Below are 19,617 nucleotides of genomic sequence, written 5' to 3' on the forward strand. Positions count from 1 at the left end.
ATTCTGTTCCTGTTGAGGAAAAAGCACCTACACAGGGTGTTATTCTTACATCTTATGAGTGTACTGCATATTTAACACTTAGATAATGCAATCTTTGGTCAAAAACAGAGCCTAATCTTTAACCTTGCAGATGCTCAGTGTGCTTTTTGGTCTTTGGATTTTCCTTTCAGAAACAGAAATGAAAAATCCCAAAAGTATGACATTTTGATTTAAACATTTTATAAAAGAAAAGAAAAATACCTTCAAAAATTGAATATACAAAATTGAGCTACCAGTTAATTTTCTTTCTCTACTATCAAAAATAAAATAAAATAAAATAAAACAAAACAAAAAAAGGGGTGACAAACAGAAAAAAAGGAAAAAAAACAAATAACAACAAAATCCATCATTTTTTATTTTGTGAAAAAAAAATTCATTTCAGACTTGTAAAACATTTTCTTTCAACTGCAGAAATCTCTGCATGTTTGTCACATGTCAGGAAGTTGCGTTTATTTATCTTTAAAAAAAAATATATATTAAATATAAATATATTATCATTATTATTTTCATTGTTTTTACCAAAGACAACTTGTGGTTTCAGAAAATTAAAAAAAGGAAGGCTTTTTTGTCTTTATTTTCTTGGTATTTTATTTATTTATTTATTTTTGATAGGAGAAAAAGGAAATTAAATTAAGTAGCATTTTTATTCTTTATATCCCACTTCTGGCCCCCAAAACTAAAAATGACATGTCTTTCATTTTGGGATTTTGAAATGAATATATATATATATATTTCCATTTCTGTTTCTGAAAGGAAAATCCAAAGACCAAAAATAACTCTGACCGGCAAATGTTTGGCTTTAGGGGAATACACTGTGCAGCAGAGGTCTATGTGCATGAGCTGTGTGAAATACAATCCTCACTCCTACTGTTGGAGCTGTTGGCAGTTCTTAAGCTGCACATCAGACATCCAGCCATCAGGAGTAGTCTCACAGTTTTTGTCTGCCTGACTGTGAACATCAATGTTCCTCTACATACTCATCTTAATGGCATATCATAGCAGCAGATGGCTACCAAGGAATCAGAGGTTAAAATTGTAAGTGCCAGTCATGTTTCTGTTTTGAAATGATAGAAAAAAATACCATTAATTCAGGAATTCTAACTGCAGCAGGCTGTTTTATTGCATTTATAGTCAAATGGTGAATGCAGTGTTTGCGGCTCTTGTCCTGGTTCCTCAGTTCTACGTCATGGGAAGGTAACTAGGACATGGGTGATGGCATTGAGCCGTAGAGCTCATGGGTCACTTGTATAAGAGTAAACATGGTGTTAATAATTGTGGCATTTGTTTTGTTTAAAGGCCAAAATCCTCCAGATACTGCAGACAGCCTCTTCTCAACAACCTGTCAGCCTCTATTGCCTTGTCCTTCATCGCTACAGGTAAATCACATCAGACACATTTAAAAAACCAAATGCATAACACACTGGCAAATAATATTAATATACATAACTCTTTCAACAGGTTTTTCAGTGATATTCACATTGATAGACCCAGTTCCTCAGAGCTTGTGGGCTTCTTATCATTTGTTTGGGCTGCTAGCATGTGGGCAAGGACTATGCACCGTCATCCTGACTCTGACAGCTGCAGCATGTGTAAGTCTGGAGCGTTATCATGAGGTTCTGTAGACAAACTGCAGCATCAAAATGATTTCTATATATGTGTTTTCACAGGCAAAAACCACCCCTGAGCTCTACTACATGTCCATTATTTTAACAGCCGCTTCTATAGTCAGTACAGGTGAAGTACAATTTTTTAAATATTACATAGGATCATTTATATGGAGGACAAAAAAAGGTTTAAGTATCAAAAAATAAATATATACAGAAACAAAGAAATGTATGAATATCAATACAGAGATAAATTTCTTCTTAGATTTCTTATTTTTTAATTATTTATTTGTATTATTATTTATTTAAGAAATAATATATATATATATATATATATATATATATAGATTATATATATATAACTAGAATAAATAAAACAAGAAATATATGAAAGTATGTATGACTAAATACAGGTAAACACTGAAATATGGGAGGGGGGATGCAAGAACAAATGAATATTTAAATAAATAAGGAATTAAATAGGTAAATGCATAATTAAAAATTGTAAAATGTGTGCATGTTATTGATATAGTAGGTCCCTACCTCTGCATTCATTTCTTTATGTATTTGTTCATTCATTTCATTTTTTTTTTAATTTCAGTACTTATTTATTAATTTTCTTTTTTTTTAATTTTTGTATGTATTTCTACATTTACTTAATAATGTATTGATACTTGTGTCATTTTTCGTCCTCCATATATTTATACACTGAATATTTCAGTTCAAAGGAATAACACCTGCTTGTGTCTGTTCAAGGTTATGTCATGGTGAGAGGAGGACTCTGGTTACTTAAAAGAAAGCCTGTGACCGACCCGGGCAGAAACAATGAGCGATAAAGCGGTCCAGCTGTCCCACGTTGACACTCGATACTCCACATATTAAGATTTCATGTGGTTTCCATGCCACCAGCAGCTGGTAACTTTATACCATGGGAAACAAAAAAAAAGGGAAAGTGACTTAATCCTTCTCATGTTTTAATGCTCACTTCAGAAAAACATCACAGAGCAGGTGTTTGTCTCAACTGGTACAGCTGCTTGCTTTTTATTTGTTGATGGACATTTGCTTCATGTGGCAATCGCTCATAGAAAGATAATAAATATGTGCTTTACACAGTAGATTCAGGGTGTAATTATCAACACAGTGCTGAAGGTTATATTTATCTCAATGAAAAAGTAAAGCATTTAACATATTGTGGTAGGAAAACTTAAAAACTCATTTTCAATCACTTTGTAACATCACACCCAATGAACCAAACTCTAAAACAACTGGAAGATTATAGTAATGGAAAGAAAATCAAAATACACATAGGAACTAAATCGTATGGTAGCATTGTGCATCTATGTGCTCACCTCGCAGTGCATAGAAATAATATTATGCTTGATGTAGTGACTGTTTATCATTTTTTCAAAATGTACTTTACGGACCCATTCTGTTGTTTGTATTAAGACACCAGGATGGAGGACAAAGTCTCCTCATTTCAGCTGCTCATCAAAATGGAAATAAAGGCACAATAACTCGACAGCTAAAACTCAGTAACACTCAACTAATTTAAAGACAGTATATTAATCAATCTGTTAATGTAAATAAAGCTCTTGTTTGGACTCCATGTATAAAAAGCACCTAAAGATTACAGAGGTATTGACATTTCTAAGAGGAATGTGAATGAGTCAGATATAGGCGTGGGGGGGGGGTATCTATCTCTTCATTAGGGCAGTCAAACGAATTTTCTAAATTGCGATTAATCACAGAATTTCAATAGTTAATTGGGCTCAATAACATTACAAAACAATTTTGAAGCCCATATTGTCAAGGTGAAGCATTTCTCACCAAATTGTGTTGATTAGGAATCAAATGACAGCAAAAAACTGTATGGGACTAGCATAAAGTGGGCATGTTTGTAAAGGCGAGACTCATGGGTACCAACAGAACCCATTTTCATTCAGATATTTTGAGGTCATAGGTCAAGGGACCCCTTTGAAATGGCCAAAATTTATCCTAACTTTTGAGCGTTTTTCTGCCCTATTCTTGAAAAGCTAGACATGACATGGTTGGTACCACTGGATTCCTCAGGTCGTCTAGTGTCATACAGTATAAGTACTCTTACTTTAAGACTCAACCCGGTACAGCCTCTTAAAGACAGTCAAGTCACCAGGCAATTGACATGATTAAAAATATAAATGCATCAATTACAGTCCTTAATTGCATCACGATCAGTGCATTAATGCTGAGAGACCCTGCTTTTCACACCTTCCTTACATTTCACCAGGCTATATAGTACTTGTAGTGCGCAACACACATTACACAATACCCCTCCTCAAATCTCCTCAATAAAACATCTCCATATCAGTTTAATATAAAGTGGAGCGTCGTTATTGTTGACAGTATTGAAAATCTTGCCTTTGAAATTCACACCCCCGTATACTTTAATACGTTTATACCACCCGAGCCTAGAATGTGCTTTTTTTTATTTGTGAAGCACCAATTATTTAAAACTACCTGAAACATTTCAATAACAAATGTTTGTGTTTCTGTGTTTAACATACAAAGAAAGTTGATTATAAATGACACCAGTCACATTTCAGTCACTAATGAAACTCTAAGTGAGTCACCGCCACTCAACAATAGAAAACATACAATCAAGAGCTGTAGGTTAAACAGTAAACTGCATATCTGCAAATTCACAAAATCACCTGAGATCGTACAAGATGTGCATATAGTGCTACATACCATGTACTTAGTAAACACCAGATGTGTATAGTTCATATATTTGTCAAGATTTTCACTCATCTCACGCATATTCATGCATAGAGATAAACTATAAAAAAAGGCTGCAGATTCATTTCACACACACACACACACACACACACACACACACACACACACACACACACACACACACAGAAAAAGATTTGAATGATGTTTTAGCTTTCAGTGAAAAAAAAAGACCATATCACTGTTTTTAACCCATTAAAGCTGGAGTACAGAACTTTGTCTCCCCCCTCTGGCAATGAGAGTAATTTAAAAAACACTCCTGACGTGCTTATGACTTATGTCTGCAGGGGAGCTGGCAGCATCTCCCCAGCAATCCTTCCTTTGAACACTGAGCTTCTTTTATCCGAAACGTCCACTCCAGAGACATTTCTTGGACACTTCTGCTATGCTCATAGCTGCTGCTCTGTCACTATAGTCTCCTCCCCCTTCCTGCCCCCTTTACCTCTGGCTGGTTTAGGAAAGTCACCACAGAAACCACAGCTCTGCTATACTGCTTTTTAAAGAGAGCTTTCTGTAGCAGCAACAGGCTTAATCAGCTTTGTGTGAACTTATTTGGTTTGAATCTTACAGACGTTCATTTATATGTAAAAGTCCCACACTCCAGCTTTGACCACAAATAGCAAATACTCAACATTCCTCCCTGATAGTGATGGCATATTTTAATAAAATGTAATAAGAGTGGTTATGCATGTGTGGCTTTTATCTTATGTGCTGAGCCCTGTGTTTTAGATGAATTTATTTTTACTTATTATTTCCGCGGTAAAACCAATTGCCCCTTGGGGACAAATAATAGTCTTAACACTTGTAAAGTTTAGTATATGGAATTTGTGCTTAATAGGCTCAAGCATGTAAAACTACTGGTCCTTTAAGTGCTGGCTAATACTTTCCTTTCCACCAACCAGCTGTCCAATTAAAGCTGTAATGTTTAACTTTTCTTAAAATAACTTTTTGTCATATGTACTGAAACCATCACAATACTGACACAGAAGCACATGAGACAGATAATCTGTGAAAAAAAATTATATTCCTCTGCCTACTCGTGTAGCTTCTGATGGTATTACTGCAAATGAACAAAAACAACCAATCAGAGTGGAGAAGTCTCAAACACAGCTGTCAATCATGTCAATCACTGCTCGTGAACTGAGAAAGTTGGTCTGGCCTGTGGGCAGTGCTTGGTGCTTAACTTGACTAGTTACAGCATGGTTGCTAGGTCACAATTTTTTTTTTTTCTTTTTCAGTTTAACAGTACATTAAGATATGTTTCTAAACACATTTGAGGTAAGCAACAGGAAATGCAGTAACATAATCTTGAATCATATTTTAACAGAGCTGCCTAATTTGACCACAATTCACAAGCATTGACTGACATGAGCCCTGACTGGTCATCATATATATATATATATATATATATATATATATATATATATATATATATATATATATATATATATATATATATATATATATATATATATATATATATATATATATATATATATATATATATATAGTGTTTTCTTGAAGTAATTTCTTTTTTTTCTTTTCTTTTTTTTTCAGGTAATTTTCTTGTAACTTTTTAATAATTTCTTGCTTTTTTTTTTTTTTTTTTGTTGCTCATTGCCCTTTTCCCATGCTTTTGAAAGAAATCAAGCCAATTTGCTCAGGTTTTAAAGGGTTTAAGTTGCTCCAAAAACATTTTTTGATTGAAATTTAGGAATTTAATTCCTATCCTAAAAGTGCATCATAGTCTATATACCAAACCAGTCTGCCATCAGCAGGCTTCACCCCAGTGACGGGCCACTTGTCTGGGTTGTCCTTCACTCGGCTCAGCTGGGTGACCAGTTCATGCTTGCCTTTGCCCATCACTAAAAGAGCAACTGTGCGAGCTCGGTTAATGGCGCTGAAAGTGAGGCTCATGCGCTGGTGAGGCTTGACAGGGCTCTCAGTGAGGGCCACCAGACTCTCCCCGAGTTGATCCACTTTACTACCAGGGAACAGAGAGGCTGTGTGGCTGTCATAGCCGACTCCCAGCAGAACAAAGTGGAAGCTGGAGCCGTTTACCAACTTGCTGACCTCTTTCTCATACAGCAGTGCTCCTCCGTCCTCCTCCACACATAGACGCTGATTCAGCTGCACTGGCATGGGATGGATGTTGTAATAGGGTATCCTCACATGTTGCAGTAGATGGTTGTGCAAACTGTGGAAGTTGGACTCCAGTTCAGTCAGAGGTACACAGCGCTCGTCTACCATCCAAACATGGGTGTCCCTCCAGGGGAAGGAGAAGTGGTGCAGGGCTAATCTGTGGAACAGAGCGAGGGGAGTCGACCCACCGGAGAGGGCAAGATGAAAAACACCTGCCTCACGCACTGCTGCCTCCGCTGCTTCCTGTATGTCTTCAGCTAGTCTCTCCACCAGCTCCTCGGCCCAGGCGGACACCATGTCAGCACTACGAAATTTACCTTGCATTACTTGGAAATCGTTTGCTGATCCTCCCATCTGATCAGGACTGATCAACACCACCTCATTGCTGAAGCTGATTTCTTTCCCTTTCACACGGACATCCAGCAGGTCTCCATTGTCTGCGCCCCCGGGGTAGATGCGGGGAAAAGAGGTGGCTATGCTGCTGAGCAGCGGTGTCCAGAAGCCCCAGGAAGCCAACAGGTGTTCAGCACTGATGAAACTATTCTTACGTCCAGCAAAAATGTGAGAAATAAGTTCTGAATAGGCTTCCTTCTGCTCTCGTGGAGTTTGCACATAATAGTCTGAAATATGCAAACCTAGAATATTGACATCTTTATGGTCCGTCACTTCCTTCCACTCATCGTTTATCAAAACCGGCTTGAATAAATTCTTACTTACAAGAATTGCTGGATATTGAAGCTTGCCATGGCCAAAGTAGAAAACTATTTGTTTAGGCTTGCAGTAAACGCTGTTGTGGTTCTGAAGACAAAATATGTCATTCTTGAAAAGTATGCGTGCATATCCTACCCGTTCATCCAACATCTTCCCTGAGATCAGAAGGATTGGCACACCTTCATACCGAGCCTCGTCAATATGTGCCAATACAGCTGAAAGACACAAACAGGAGCACTTATTACCAGAACTGTGTTTGTTTTATAGAGTGTTTTCCAACAATTAGGAATACTTAAATCACAATGATTAAAAAGAAATGCTGTCACCTGCAAATGTTGGTGTGAGACTGACGTGATCTTTTGTCTTATTCATCTCCTGCTGGACTGCGGTTTTGTACGCTTGGTACTGGCCAATCACAGCTTGATTCTTTCCTAGGGGCAGCAGAGAACTGAAGATCTGCAGCTTGTTTTGGAGGACTTCCTCACTGCTGCTCAGATTCATGGGAAGCCTCATGGTCAACAGGGTCATGACCTCAGTCAGGTGGTTCTGTAGCACATCGCGGATCACCCCGTACTGGTCATAGAATGGAATACGACCTTGAGGACAAAACGACAAGAGGGCATGAACATGTGATTAGGAATTGTTGCTACTTTTTCATATCTCAAAAGACTTGAAGGAATACTTGATCTGCCAAATGACCTTTTGTATATCAATCACTCATCCTGTGTTATGTAAATACGTGAAGAGAACTGTGGTTTTCTTGTATGCCTTGATGATGAACGAAGAATCCAAAAACTGAGAAAATTCTTGATGATTTGAGGTCATAAACAACCACGTTTAACAACAGCAAAACTACATTAAAGCATTCGTTCATAAACTCTCACACAACTCATGCAGCCAGACTCCATTGATAAAAGCAGTAATTTTACATTGCTGAACACAGGAGCTGCTGGTCTGCTGCTGCCTCAATACGTTTGTGTTATTGTTTGACTGGTGTTTTTAAATTATTAGTTCGTATTCACCAAAGTCACAAAATAACACAAACTACCAATCAAGGCAACGTTAGTTAGACAAGCCACTCCCTAATCACCTTTAACATCAAGGGTCTCTTTCATCACGATCTCCACTCTCTCAATGTGGTGCTTGTTCCAGATGGGATCCAGATATTTTTTGTTCTCCACTCTGAATGGAAGAATATTTGCAACCACCTTTAAAAAAAAAAGCAGAAAAAACACAAAATGAAACATTTCAGTTACATAGTCATGAGTCCAGTGGTGGAAGAAGTATTCAGTTCCTTTACTAAAAAAATACTATAAATGAATGTCCTGCATTGAAAATTCTACTTAAGTAAAAGTAAGTAGGTATATTCAGGAAAAAGTAGTTAAAGTAATAATCCCAAATTATAGAAAAACAATAGAAAGACCCCCCCACGAAAACTCTTGAGTGTATTTAAAAAAAAAAAAGACTTGTTTATCAAAATAATTGGCAATAATTTCAAGTCAATCCCCCGATTGTTTAATCAACTAATCATTGCAGCTGCACTGCATTAACTGTTTGATGAATGAATTTAGAACAAGAGATATTTTATAAATCCTTCTAACGTTTTTTTATTTAAAAATGCTTAATTTATAAAGTAACTAAAGCTGTCAGATAAATGTCGTGAAGTAAAAAGTACAATATTTGCCTCTGAAATGTAGTGGAGTGAAAGTATAAAGTGACATAAAAAGAAAAAATTTAAGTAAAGTACAAGTACCTCAAAATTGTACAGTACTTGAATAAATGCATAGTTACATTCCATAATTGTATGAGTGAAAGAAACACACTGTGTGGGATTTTCTTACCTGCTTCCCTAGGTAATGGTCAATTCTGTACATTTCATCATCCTTCAAGGAGCTTCCGAGCTGAGATGCAAGTACCTGGGCGCTCCTGTAGTCATGTCCGAAAGGTTTCTCTAGCACCACCCTCAGCCACGCCCCGCTGCTCGGCCTGCAACTATTATTTATCTTATCAGCAATATCTGCGTATGCAAAGGCTGGCACTGAGAGGTAGAACAGCCTCCCTGCCTCTGTTATTCCCTCTTGTTGAAGCTCTTGTTTGATGTGCTTGGCAAGGTCCTGGTAGTCCTCTAGAGTCTTCAGCTGGCGATACTGAGCGAGCCTCAGGAACTGCTCTTTTAGCAGAGCACAGCGCTCCGGTGATGCATCTTTGGAGCAGGACACCGCCTTTAGGATCTCAAAGAAGACAGGCTTGGCAGCATCTGCAGGTGATAGTCCTCCAGCATAAAAGGAAAAGGTGTTTCCTCCACTAACCTGGTTAGCGTACAGTTCAAAGAAGCCCTGCCACAGGTACTTCTTTGCCAGGTCACCTGTGCCTCCCACTATCACCACCGAAACATGACCGGGTCTCTGTGCCTCTGCACTCTCCTCGCCTTTTCCTCCCTGGGCACACAGAGTGACCAGAAGCAGGAGCACAGTCACAAACATGCTCTGGATCTAACCGTCCAAACTCCTGTGTGAACACAGCAATGAGAGACATTACATGTCAGCAATCATCGAGAACCACTGATTCAGACATCATATCAAGCTACATATGATTGACACCAGACATGAAAAATAACAAGTTTAGTTTGCCGGGTTGCAACCAGCTATTACTTTTATGCCTCTGTGACAGCTGTGGCCAGAGGCATTACGTTTCTGGATTATCTGTCTGTCACATTCTCTTAAACAGGATATCTCAGTAATGCCTGGAGGGAATTTCTTTCAATTTGGACTCAAGGATGAACAAATTAGAATTTGCTGGTCAAAGGTTGCCATGATCTCATAAAACACATCTTTGGCCATTACCCCAGAATTTATGCGCTATAGAAAAAGTGGAGTGCAGATCTTTGCCAGGGGGGCACATTGTGGCAGCAAGGCAGCCACCAGAGATGATTAGGCACTCTAGGCAATGCACAAGCGCAGCTGCAAACAGAGGAATTATTCTTTTCGGCTCCACAGCCGTGTCTGGCTCCCTTACAGTCAGGATGGCAGTGAAGATGACAAAAACAACGATATATTCATCTCATAATTTGCCTAACTCACTGTTTTTGGGGTCGCGACCCCCCGGGGGGCCGCCAGGGGGCACTAGGTTCTTGGCATGGCAAAGTTTGGGAACCCCTGGCCTGACTTAAGAGGATCATAACATATCAGGGATGGAATTAATCTATAGATGTTCGGGTTCAACAGGAGACGAAATTGGATGCCGTTACACTGACAATGCCATTAATGCCTTTTTCTCTATGCTGCTATGGGATTTTATTGGGATTTTACAGACAGATAGAAGGACGGACAGATTAGCACATGCACACACACCACCAAACACATAATCCCTTACAGGCTTTTGCCTGCTTGAGATAATTACAACAAAATTCACACAAGTCTAATAAGATAAAATGATGAAGAGATTACATTTTTATCCAAGATGTCAAGTTCACTGTAACATTGTGATATTCTGCAATAACAATTTTAAGCCACTTATCAACGCCTTTACTCAGAAACAGAGGGGAACGAGATATTTGATTGAATACTGACTGGGTGACACTAATTTTGTGTGTTGACAAATTGTCTCTAAATGAAGGCAGCAATTTTCTCGCCAAAAGTTATTAACTGGAATTATACATATCAATATAGTAAAAATTTCACTCTGGCCATAAAATCAACCTAATACTTTTCATTAAATTTCTTCCAAGTCTTCACTTGGAACTATGCTCTTGATTGTTTTGTCTGTAAAATTAAAAACAAAAATCATAAAGTAAAACATGTCTTTCATCATTTTCAGTCCAAAACCAAAAGATGTTCAGTTTATCACATATGACAAAGAAAAGTATCAATCCAACACAATTTTGAGGCTAGAAGCTGCAAATGTTTGGCATTTGTGCTTTAAAAATTGCAAGAAAAAATTAAGAAATCAACTTGTTTCATTATCAACTAATTTTACAGCTTTGAATGTTTGCAATAAAAAGCAAATTAAACATAAAAGTTCTTCTGTCCACAAAAATGATTAATACTTGCACTCTGCATTATAAATGCCACATAGCAAAAATGCACAACTGAGAAATAAAGTCCCATTCACATTTTAAATAATGCACACATGCAATAGATGCTTCTGTATTTGTTTTGTATCATTAAAAACTAATAAACATAAAACAACTAAACTTAATAAATACAGATAAAGAATTTAAAATGCATGAACGTAAAGAAATAGTTAATACAACCTTCAAACACATTGGAACTTACACAGATCTCCAAAGACAATAATAGCAACGTCCCTCTCTCCAGCTGTTTTATAGTCCCTTTAGAGCCAGCAATGTAGTGCCGTGGTATTGTCATGAGCGTAATGATCGGTTGATACTGGTGAAGCAGAGCTGTAGACTTTGAACTTTGCTCAGGGGCACAGAGCTTCCTATAAAACAACAGCTCTGTTGAAAGAGTGCTGGGAATGTCCCACCAACTCATTGATTATTTTACTAGAACCTAAAATCTTCTATTTAGCAAGAAAGGAAAGACTGCAGCTAAATGGAAATTAGATACAAACAAAGTTGGGGTGGGAGAATGTGGAAAACTAAAATTATGGCCTCGTGCTCGTATACCGCTGCCATCCAGTGTGGTTGCAGTTTACATCGATGTCTGTCCAGACTCTTTCAATATTAAGACTTTGAAGGATTTTAATAAAAGGCATTAAGAGTTTTTTTTTTTTACAAAATGGATGTATGAATTTTGTAAATAATTTCCAGTGAGAAACATTCTGTCTCCACAAGAAAATGTTTTTACAGATGGGCACAGAGCATGTACAGAGAGCTTGGTCACATGGCACTACAACAATCACCTGAGACTCGATTTTCGCCTGGGAAAGGAAGAGGTGGTGCCCTATTCTGGTTGACCTTGGGGTGTAAATCAATTATAAAAAAGCAAAGCTCAATTGGACTCACATATTGGATTGGACTCTGATAGAGCAGACTGAGGAGACTCAGATTGTTTAGTTTGTGCAACAGGCCTATGCAGATCAGTCTGCAGTAGGTGATCAGGTTAGAAAGCACATTGGTGGAGTGTAGAAAGGGGGACAAAATTACATTCTTTGGATATAAAATGTCTTCACTTCTGCACTTTTATCCAATTAGACATTTGTGTAAAGTTTTTGTCATAATTCAGGGTTTCCATCACATTCATATATTTGTGGTGGTCCACTATAATCAAAACAACTTCTGCCACAAGTACATTTTCTATTTTTTGAGCTGGACTGTCATTAGAAGCACTGTTGAAATAGATTTAGCACTCAGTTATGAACTGCACCACATTGTGGGAGCATAGAGTGTACTCTGGGTACACATGGAGCAGAAGAACGTCAGGCGCAGTGAAAGTGAAACTTAAGCGGTCATTTTGCTAGGTTTAAGTTTGCGTTCACTTGCAGCAGCTGCTCCTCTCATCTATAAATTTGATATGATCAGCTTTGAACAGATAGACAGATCAGTTATCCACCCTGTGAGTCACAAAGTGCTGCTGAGGAAAAAAAATATGTATGTTCACAAACCACAAAAAAACTCCAAATATAGAGTGGACACAGAATGATAGAAAGTAGGGCTTCCCCTTTAAAGTTGAAGATTTGAATCATCATTTAGAGACCCTCTACTACTACTGAGATTGCTCAAAGTTTTTTTTTTGTTTGTCTGTTTTTTGCTAGTCAGTGTGCTGTTCAGTGTACGTTTTGGTCTCCAAATTTTGCTGCAGAGTGAGCACTCTTGACTTTCACGCTTGATTCAAGAGGTTGCGGACATGCAGGCAGCGGGACGGAGGAGATTTTTGGCACAGAGGGAGACAGAGAGAGCTCTGCTTAGAAGTGGTGAGATTAAGAGAACAGGACTGATGGATGGAGGGATAATGTGCAACCCAAAAACATAACACTGTGAGCCATGGCTGACGCCAGCACAGAGGCATATCAGGGGTATTGAGCAAAACAATGACCACATGCACAATGCATGCTCTGCAAGCATGTGCATTTTGACAATCAACACAATGATAACATGGCCAGTTCACAGTAACACCAGTGTTTCCCCTATAATTGTACAGGTCTGTCGGGCCACAAGGAAATATTGTATTTTTGCAGCTGCGAATCATTGGCCTATAAGGAGCTATAGAGCTATAGTCATAGCCAAGGCCTAGATGTTATATCCTGATTAATGACAGAGCATTTTATTTTCCCCTCTCTCTCTGGAGAGACTGAAAAATGTACACGTCGAACAAAACGCCCACAGTATGACTCTCATTTTATGACAGAGTGCAACATCTGGAATCCCTGCATTCCACAATCATGTTTACACAGTGACAACGCAAACAGCAAAGGCCACCTCATGAGTGCTGACTGCCTCAACAAAAGCTGAATTTTAGGTGTAATTTACTTTGTTAATGATTACTGCAGTCAAAATATTTATTTTTCATCTTAACAGTAACACTTGCCACATGTCTGTTTGCACTATTACAAACTGTAGATCAGTCATGCTCAACATACGGTTCAAAAATAGTTTGTTCATAAAAAAAAGTCTGGAATGTCTAATGGATAAAATCCTAGAAAAGTTGTGAAATCCAAAAATCCTAAAATCCTAGGAAAGTTCTAAAATCTGAAAAATGTCCTTAAATCCTAGAAATGTCAGAAAATCCTATAATTGTCCTATAAAAACCCAGAAATGTCCAAAAACATCCTAAAATCCTAGAAAAGTCCTAAAATCTTAGAGATGTGCTAAAATCCTCGAAATGTGCTAAAAACCTTGAAACATCCCAACATCCTAGAAATGTCCTAAAACCCAGAAATAATTCTAAAATCCTAGAAACATCCCTAAAATCAGAGAAATGTCTTTACATCAGTGAAACATACTAAAATCCTAGAAATGTCCCAAAATCCCCAAAACATCCTAAAATCCTAGAAAACTCCTAAGATCTGACAAATGTCCTTAAATTATAGAAATGTCCTAAAATCCTAGATATGTCCTACAAATCTAGAAATGTCGTAAAGTCCGAGAAACATCCTAAAATCCTTGACACATTCTAAAATCTTAGGAATGTACTAAAATCCTAGAAATGTCCCATAAACCAAGAAATGTCCTATAATTCTAGAATGTCCTAAAATCAGAGAAATTTCCCAATATCCCGGAAACGTCCTAAAATCCTAGGAATGTCCTAAAATTCTAGAAATGTCCTAAAATCCTAGGACTGTTTTAAAATCCTTAAATTGTCATAAAATCCTAAAAACATCCTTAAGTCTTAGAAAAGTCCTAAAATCCTAGAAACATGATTGGGGCTGCTGTCATTGTGCAAAAGTGGCCAATCAAAGCAAGTTGAGTATTCCTGCTGTAGATGGATCAGCATGATCTGCTCATTTCTTTTCATTGGAAGTGCCATATATTCTTACATCTTCTGACATCCTAACACAAGCCAGCTGGAAAATCAAATTTGCAAACAAGGTTTCTTTTCATTGGTTGTTACATTGCTCTTTTTGAACTACGTAGCCTACCACTTGTGCTCTTCTCATCATTTTCTCCATTGACCTCGAGGCTATTTCTTTTTCTGATAATTTCCCCATGATAATGAATAATGTAGCACATCATTTGAAGAGATACTGTCTTCATTCAGCGTTAGACCTCAGTCCTCTTTCCCTGAATTTATCCAGTTAATGCCAACACTTAATTACCCCTCAGTCACAACACAAGCTGCCTTCATAATTACCACCATAGAAAATCCCCCTTCACATTAATGCACCACACACACACCTAAACGTACTCACCAGCCCACCAATATGACCTCCCAGTTCATGTTATTGCTATTCTCTCATCTTTTTCTCCTGATTCCCCCGTGGTAATCAATAAAATGGCACATCATATTAAAGGACACTGTCTTCATTCAAACTAGCTTTGATTAGCTTTTGACTTCATTTTTCTTTCCCTGAATTTACCCGGTTATTTCCAACACATGATTCTTCCTCAGTCAAAAGCTGCTTTTATTTTTTATCAGCATAGAAAATCTTACCCACACCACATACACGCTCCATACTGGCTTATCTATGGGTCATATACCAGCTCTCTCAGGACAATCACCCAGCTCAAATCATACATTTTCAAACTTCTGTCAAAGTGACGGTGCCTTGCAAAAACTCTAAAGGGTCTACCTATATGTTTTCACTCATGAATTTTTGTAGAATCTTTTTTTTTTTTTAATACTCATTTGTTTACATTTTATTAAGGCCCAAAGTGATGCATATTTAAGGGCTGGGCTGCCAGAGTGACTGGCTGTCTGCCGATAGTGTCCTTTGCTTCCAGTCAGATTCACATTTCGCTTCTCTACAGCTCCAGCCTGTTAAAATATTTCCCTCTGCAAATATGTAGGCCTAACACCAAGTTTGCACAGTAAGTAAGAGTCTCTCTGTCTACACTGACACCGTTAAATATTCACCTCTGTAAGTCATGTAAATATACCACTGTGCCAATCAGCTGTGCACTTATGTAAACAAACCACGTAGGTTGTCAGCTGTGCACTCGAGAACATAGGCTTAAGACATAACCTCTTAAAGGCTGGGAGAAAACTTACTGTTTTTCTGTCATTTGTACTTTTTAAAATAGGAAACACACTTTTTATCCTGTGGTATTTGATGGAATTGATATACGAGACATTAGCCCTCAGTTCCAACTTATGACTGTGAATTTGTGTCCTTGGAATAAAAAGCCTTATACTGTTAAAACACATGCAATGTGTAGACTTTTAATGCTGATAAATAATTAGTTACAAGCATGAATTCACAATAGCTCTCCACTGCCCAACCGACCCACTAACCAACTGACAGAGGGCACGAAACACAATGATCATGATAATCTGTTCAATCGAAACATGGTTACACAATAAGATGTGCATTATCATTATTATTATTATTGTGAACAGATTGGAAAAACTTGTTTTGGCAGTCAATTTACCTCTCATCAGCTCCTCGTCCAATACTGTGCTTTAATGGAAATCAAGCTGAGATAAAGTTCAACCTCTTAGTTTATATAAATAGTCTGTGAAACTCCATAAGTGTGAGAAGGTGAGGAGACGCAAATGTAGCCTCTTTTTGTCTCATTTTATTATTTATGTCATACTAATAAAAAATATTGAATTCACAGACATAAACAACCGATTTAGGATAAACAAAATCTGAAAAAAAACAACTCATATGTAGCCATGACATCAGATATATTTCAAATATGAATGTTGTTGCAAAGTAACTACAAACTCAAAAACATGGATGCTTCACTCAAATCTTCAACCCGGAGCACAGTACATCTACACAATCAGCTCATTTTCAAGGTGGACACCCAAGATTAGTGTCACCAATTCAGCACCTGGCCCCAAGTCTCCCCGTCTGTTACTGAGTTACAGCATTAAATAATTGCCAAAAAAGTTAAAAGAATCAAATAAAAATAAAATAATATTAATAATAATGTTTTTGCGGAACATTATGACGTCATAGTGAAGATGACCTTTTGGATATGAACGTTATCACTTCATCATGTCACTCTATTAGACATTTGTATGAAATTTTGGCATAATTAGCAAATTAGTTCTTGAGTAATTGCCAAAAGTGTGTTTTGTACAGTCACAGTGACCTTGACCACTAAATCATATTCAGTTCATCCTTGAGTCCCTATGGACGTCTCTGCCAAATTTGAGGTAATTCCCTTAAAGAGTTGTTGAGATATTGTTCACAGGAATGAGTCAGATGCAAGGTCACAGTGACCTTGACCTTTGACTAAAACCACTGTATCCTTGAGTCTAAGTGGATGTTTGTGCCAAATCTGAAGAAATTCCCTCAAGGCGTTCTGGAGATATTGTGTTTATGAGAATGGGACGGACGGACAGGTGGACATATGTACGTATGGATGGACAAACCCAAAAACATGATGCCTCTGACCATGGCTGTTGCGGGCACAGAGGCATAAAAAAGGGAGGGCATTTCCAGATTAATCTTCTGTATCCAGCTTGTTTAAAAATGATTCCCCCTGCTATTCAAGTGCATTTGTGACCTAGATCAAAAGGTGTGACTCTTATTACTTCCACCAAACAATGATGGCATCTTTTTGGGGTAATCTCATCTGGCTTTTGCAAGGTTATCACTGGACGCAGAAGCGCCCCAACTGGTTAACTGTCACTGCCTGCCAGCAGTCACCTGGCCGCTCAAACCAGGAGCGTATGTCTCCGTGCCACTCAACAGCGATTGTCCTTCTCTGCTCCTTTCTAATCACACAGAGAGCTCTGTCCCGGTTCTTCTGTCCCTGCTTGCTTCTGTGTCTCTGGCTGTGTGTCTGTGTCCCTGTGTTCCTGCCTGTCTCTGTGTGTCTCAAAATTACTACTTTATTCTTACTTTTTTTTCTTTAACACGGCCTTAATCCTACATTGTAGTTTTGGCTACAATCACCTTTACAGATTTGATTCTATATTTGTGTTACGTTTTTTATGTGCCAGGAAAGTTTGGTGAAATTTGTCAATAATCACGTGTTCTTAAGGGAATATATCCGCTTAAATGACTTGAATATGATTCTTAATAAATATCATAACACAAACTTGTGACCCTCACAGTGTGTGTGTGTGTATGTGTGTGTGTGTGTGTGTGTGTGTGCTGCTGCTGCAGCTCAGTTTGACTCAAACACCACACACACACACTCATGTCCAGTTCAAAAGCCTCTTTTCACGCATCCTGTTTACACGTGTTGCGCTAAATCCTGCTCTCCCGACAAACGTGTGTTTTCCTGTCACTGGAGTCACGCTAACCAGAAGCTAAAACATAACAAAAGCACATTTTGGGAGACTTTCGCTGTCAGGCTTCTCAAACGGTTGTAAAACACGACATTAACACAAAAAAACATCCTGCCTCGTGCGCGTCCGTTAGCGTAGGTAATCTCAAACACGGCAGTAAATGGACTCTAAAAACGTTCACATTATTTATTAAACAATTTTAGCAAAGACCACACGTTGTTATTTACGAATCATTGCCCCGTAGTCGTTTAGTGTTGTGGTGAAAACACACCGACAGACATCAAACATCAACGATTCCACCTGCTAGCTGTCAAACTTCACTTCCGCTAACGTACAAACACACACCCCTTAATCTTATATCTGCAACTGCAAAACACATCACCAAAACTCTTCATAAAAGTACATTACAAAAACGCACATGTAAAAGCAGCTGACAGACTGGGTAAGAAGTTAATTGGATACGAACCTGCCCCGTGGTACCATGAAGGACTACACACCGTCAATAAACGCTTCCTGCAGCCGGTCACGTGACACGGTGCTGCTGCCGCTGCTGGAGGATTTACTGCAGCTACAGACCTATGTAAACGTGTGCTTTCTAAGACTTGGATATGCCGGTCTTACAAGTACATTTACTCATCAATTAATTTAAGTTTTTAATTTATATTTTTTACTTCTATCTCTTCAATTCATCCGTTTTTATCTTTTGATATTTGTTTAATCCCCACTGATGTGATGCCGTCTTATTTCTTGTATTATTTTTGTCGTCTTTTATTGCATTTATTCTTATATTATATATTCTTATTCAGATTTCTCAAAAACTTTTTTTCATTTAGTACTTTAATTGACGTTTGAGAACTGCCCGTTTTATAACTTTTATTCTTTTTATTTGCTTTATTCTTGTTGACCTTTTGTACATGCATTTTGCTCTTGCTTTTTTGTTTGACTGTTCGAGACCTTTCTCTGTTTGGCATGTTTGTTGATGTTTATTTTATTATTGCCAGAGTTCCTGCCTTTGCTTTGTCCGTCAAAACACTGAATAACAGTTTTTAAAGGTGCTATATAAATAAATATAATTATTATTATTATTATTATTATTATTGGTAAAATTACACATTCACAAGAAGAGGTGGGTGGATTTGGATTTTCTTTTATATCAAGAACTACAACATATTGGCACCACAGTTACATTAATATTAGCCTACTTTTTTCTTATTTTTCTATTTATTTATGTAGGCTGTATGTACCCTTGGTTCGGACAGTTCTGTGTGTCACTGTACCCATGTTTCTTCTATAAAAAAAAGTACATTTACTCAAGTACTTTACTTTATTTTGCACTTTTTACTCCACTACATTTATTTGTGAGCCTCAATTAGCCTACTTACTCAGGTAAGGTTTTGCTTATTGCAAAATAAAGTCAACTTATAACTTATGATAAATCATCAAAGGTAAGCAACACAGCAATATAACATATTTAATATTAGCCCAGCCTTTGTCTGCTGCAACATTTAAATTCTGTAAACCAGTAATATATGATTCTAAAA

At 37.7% G+C, this 19,617-nt stretch overlaps 1 protein-coding gene across 2 annotated transcripts; it reads right to left on the bottom strand.

The window, feature by feature from the left end:
• Positions 1–6,043: 6,043 nt before the first annotated feature.
• h6pd (hexose-6-phosphate dehydrogenase (glucose 1-dehydrogenase)) lies at positions 6,044–18,630 on the bottom strand. 2 transcript variants are annotated; one of them, XM_042495486.1, is made up of 5 exons: positions 18,543–18,630; positions 9,110–9,776; positions 8,359–8,476; positions 7,595–7,864; positions 6,044–7,483 (listed from the first exon to the last, which is right to left on the bottom strand). In XM_042495486.1, exons 2-5 carry the CDS (start codon positions 9,749–9,751, stop codon positions 6,141–6,143), a joined length of 2,373 nt encoding a protein of 790 aa, XP_042351420.1. In that variant the 5' UTR covers positions 9,752–9,776; positions 18,543–18,630; the 3' UTR covers positions 6,044–6,140. The 2 variants fall into 2 exon arrangements, with proteins under 2 accessions (XP_042351420.1, XP_042351412.1); XM_042495478.1 differs by lacking the exon at positions 18,543–18,630 and adding an exon at positions 11,543–11,643.
• Between the last annotated feature and the right edge of the window lie 987 nt (positions 18,631–19,617).

Source organism: Plectropomus leopardus, chromosome 2, assembly GCF_008729295.1.
Source record: "Plectropomus leopardus isolate mb chromosome 2, YSFRI_Pleo_2.0, whole genome shotgun sequence".
Classification (NCBI taxonomy): Eukaryota; Metazoa; Chordata; class Actinopteri; order Perciformes; family Serranidae; genus Plectropomus; species Plectropomus leopardus.

What these genes read in the sequence shown, in the direction of transcription:
- h6pd (XM_042495486.1), bottom strand. Translation starts at nt 9,751, where the DNA reads ATGTTTGTGACTGTGCTCCTGCTTCTGGTCACTCTGTGTGCCCAGGGA. An exon ending in ACCATTACCTAGGGAAGCAG is followed by an intron (nt 8,477 to 9,109) that starts GTAAGAAAATCC and finishes TTTTTTTTAAAG; the next exon opens with GTGGTTGCAAATATTCTTCC. An exon ending in AGAGACCCTTGATGTTAAAG is followed by an intron (nt 7,865 to 8,358) that starts GTGATTAGGGAG and finishes TTTGTCCTCAAG; the next exon opens with GTCGTATTCCATTCTATGAC.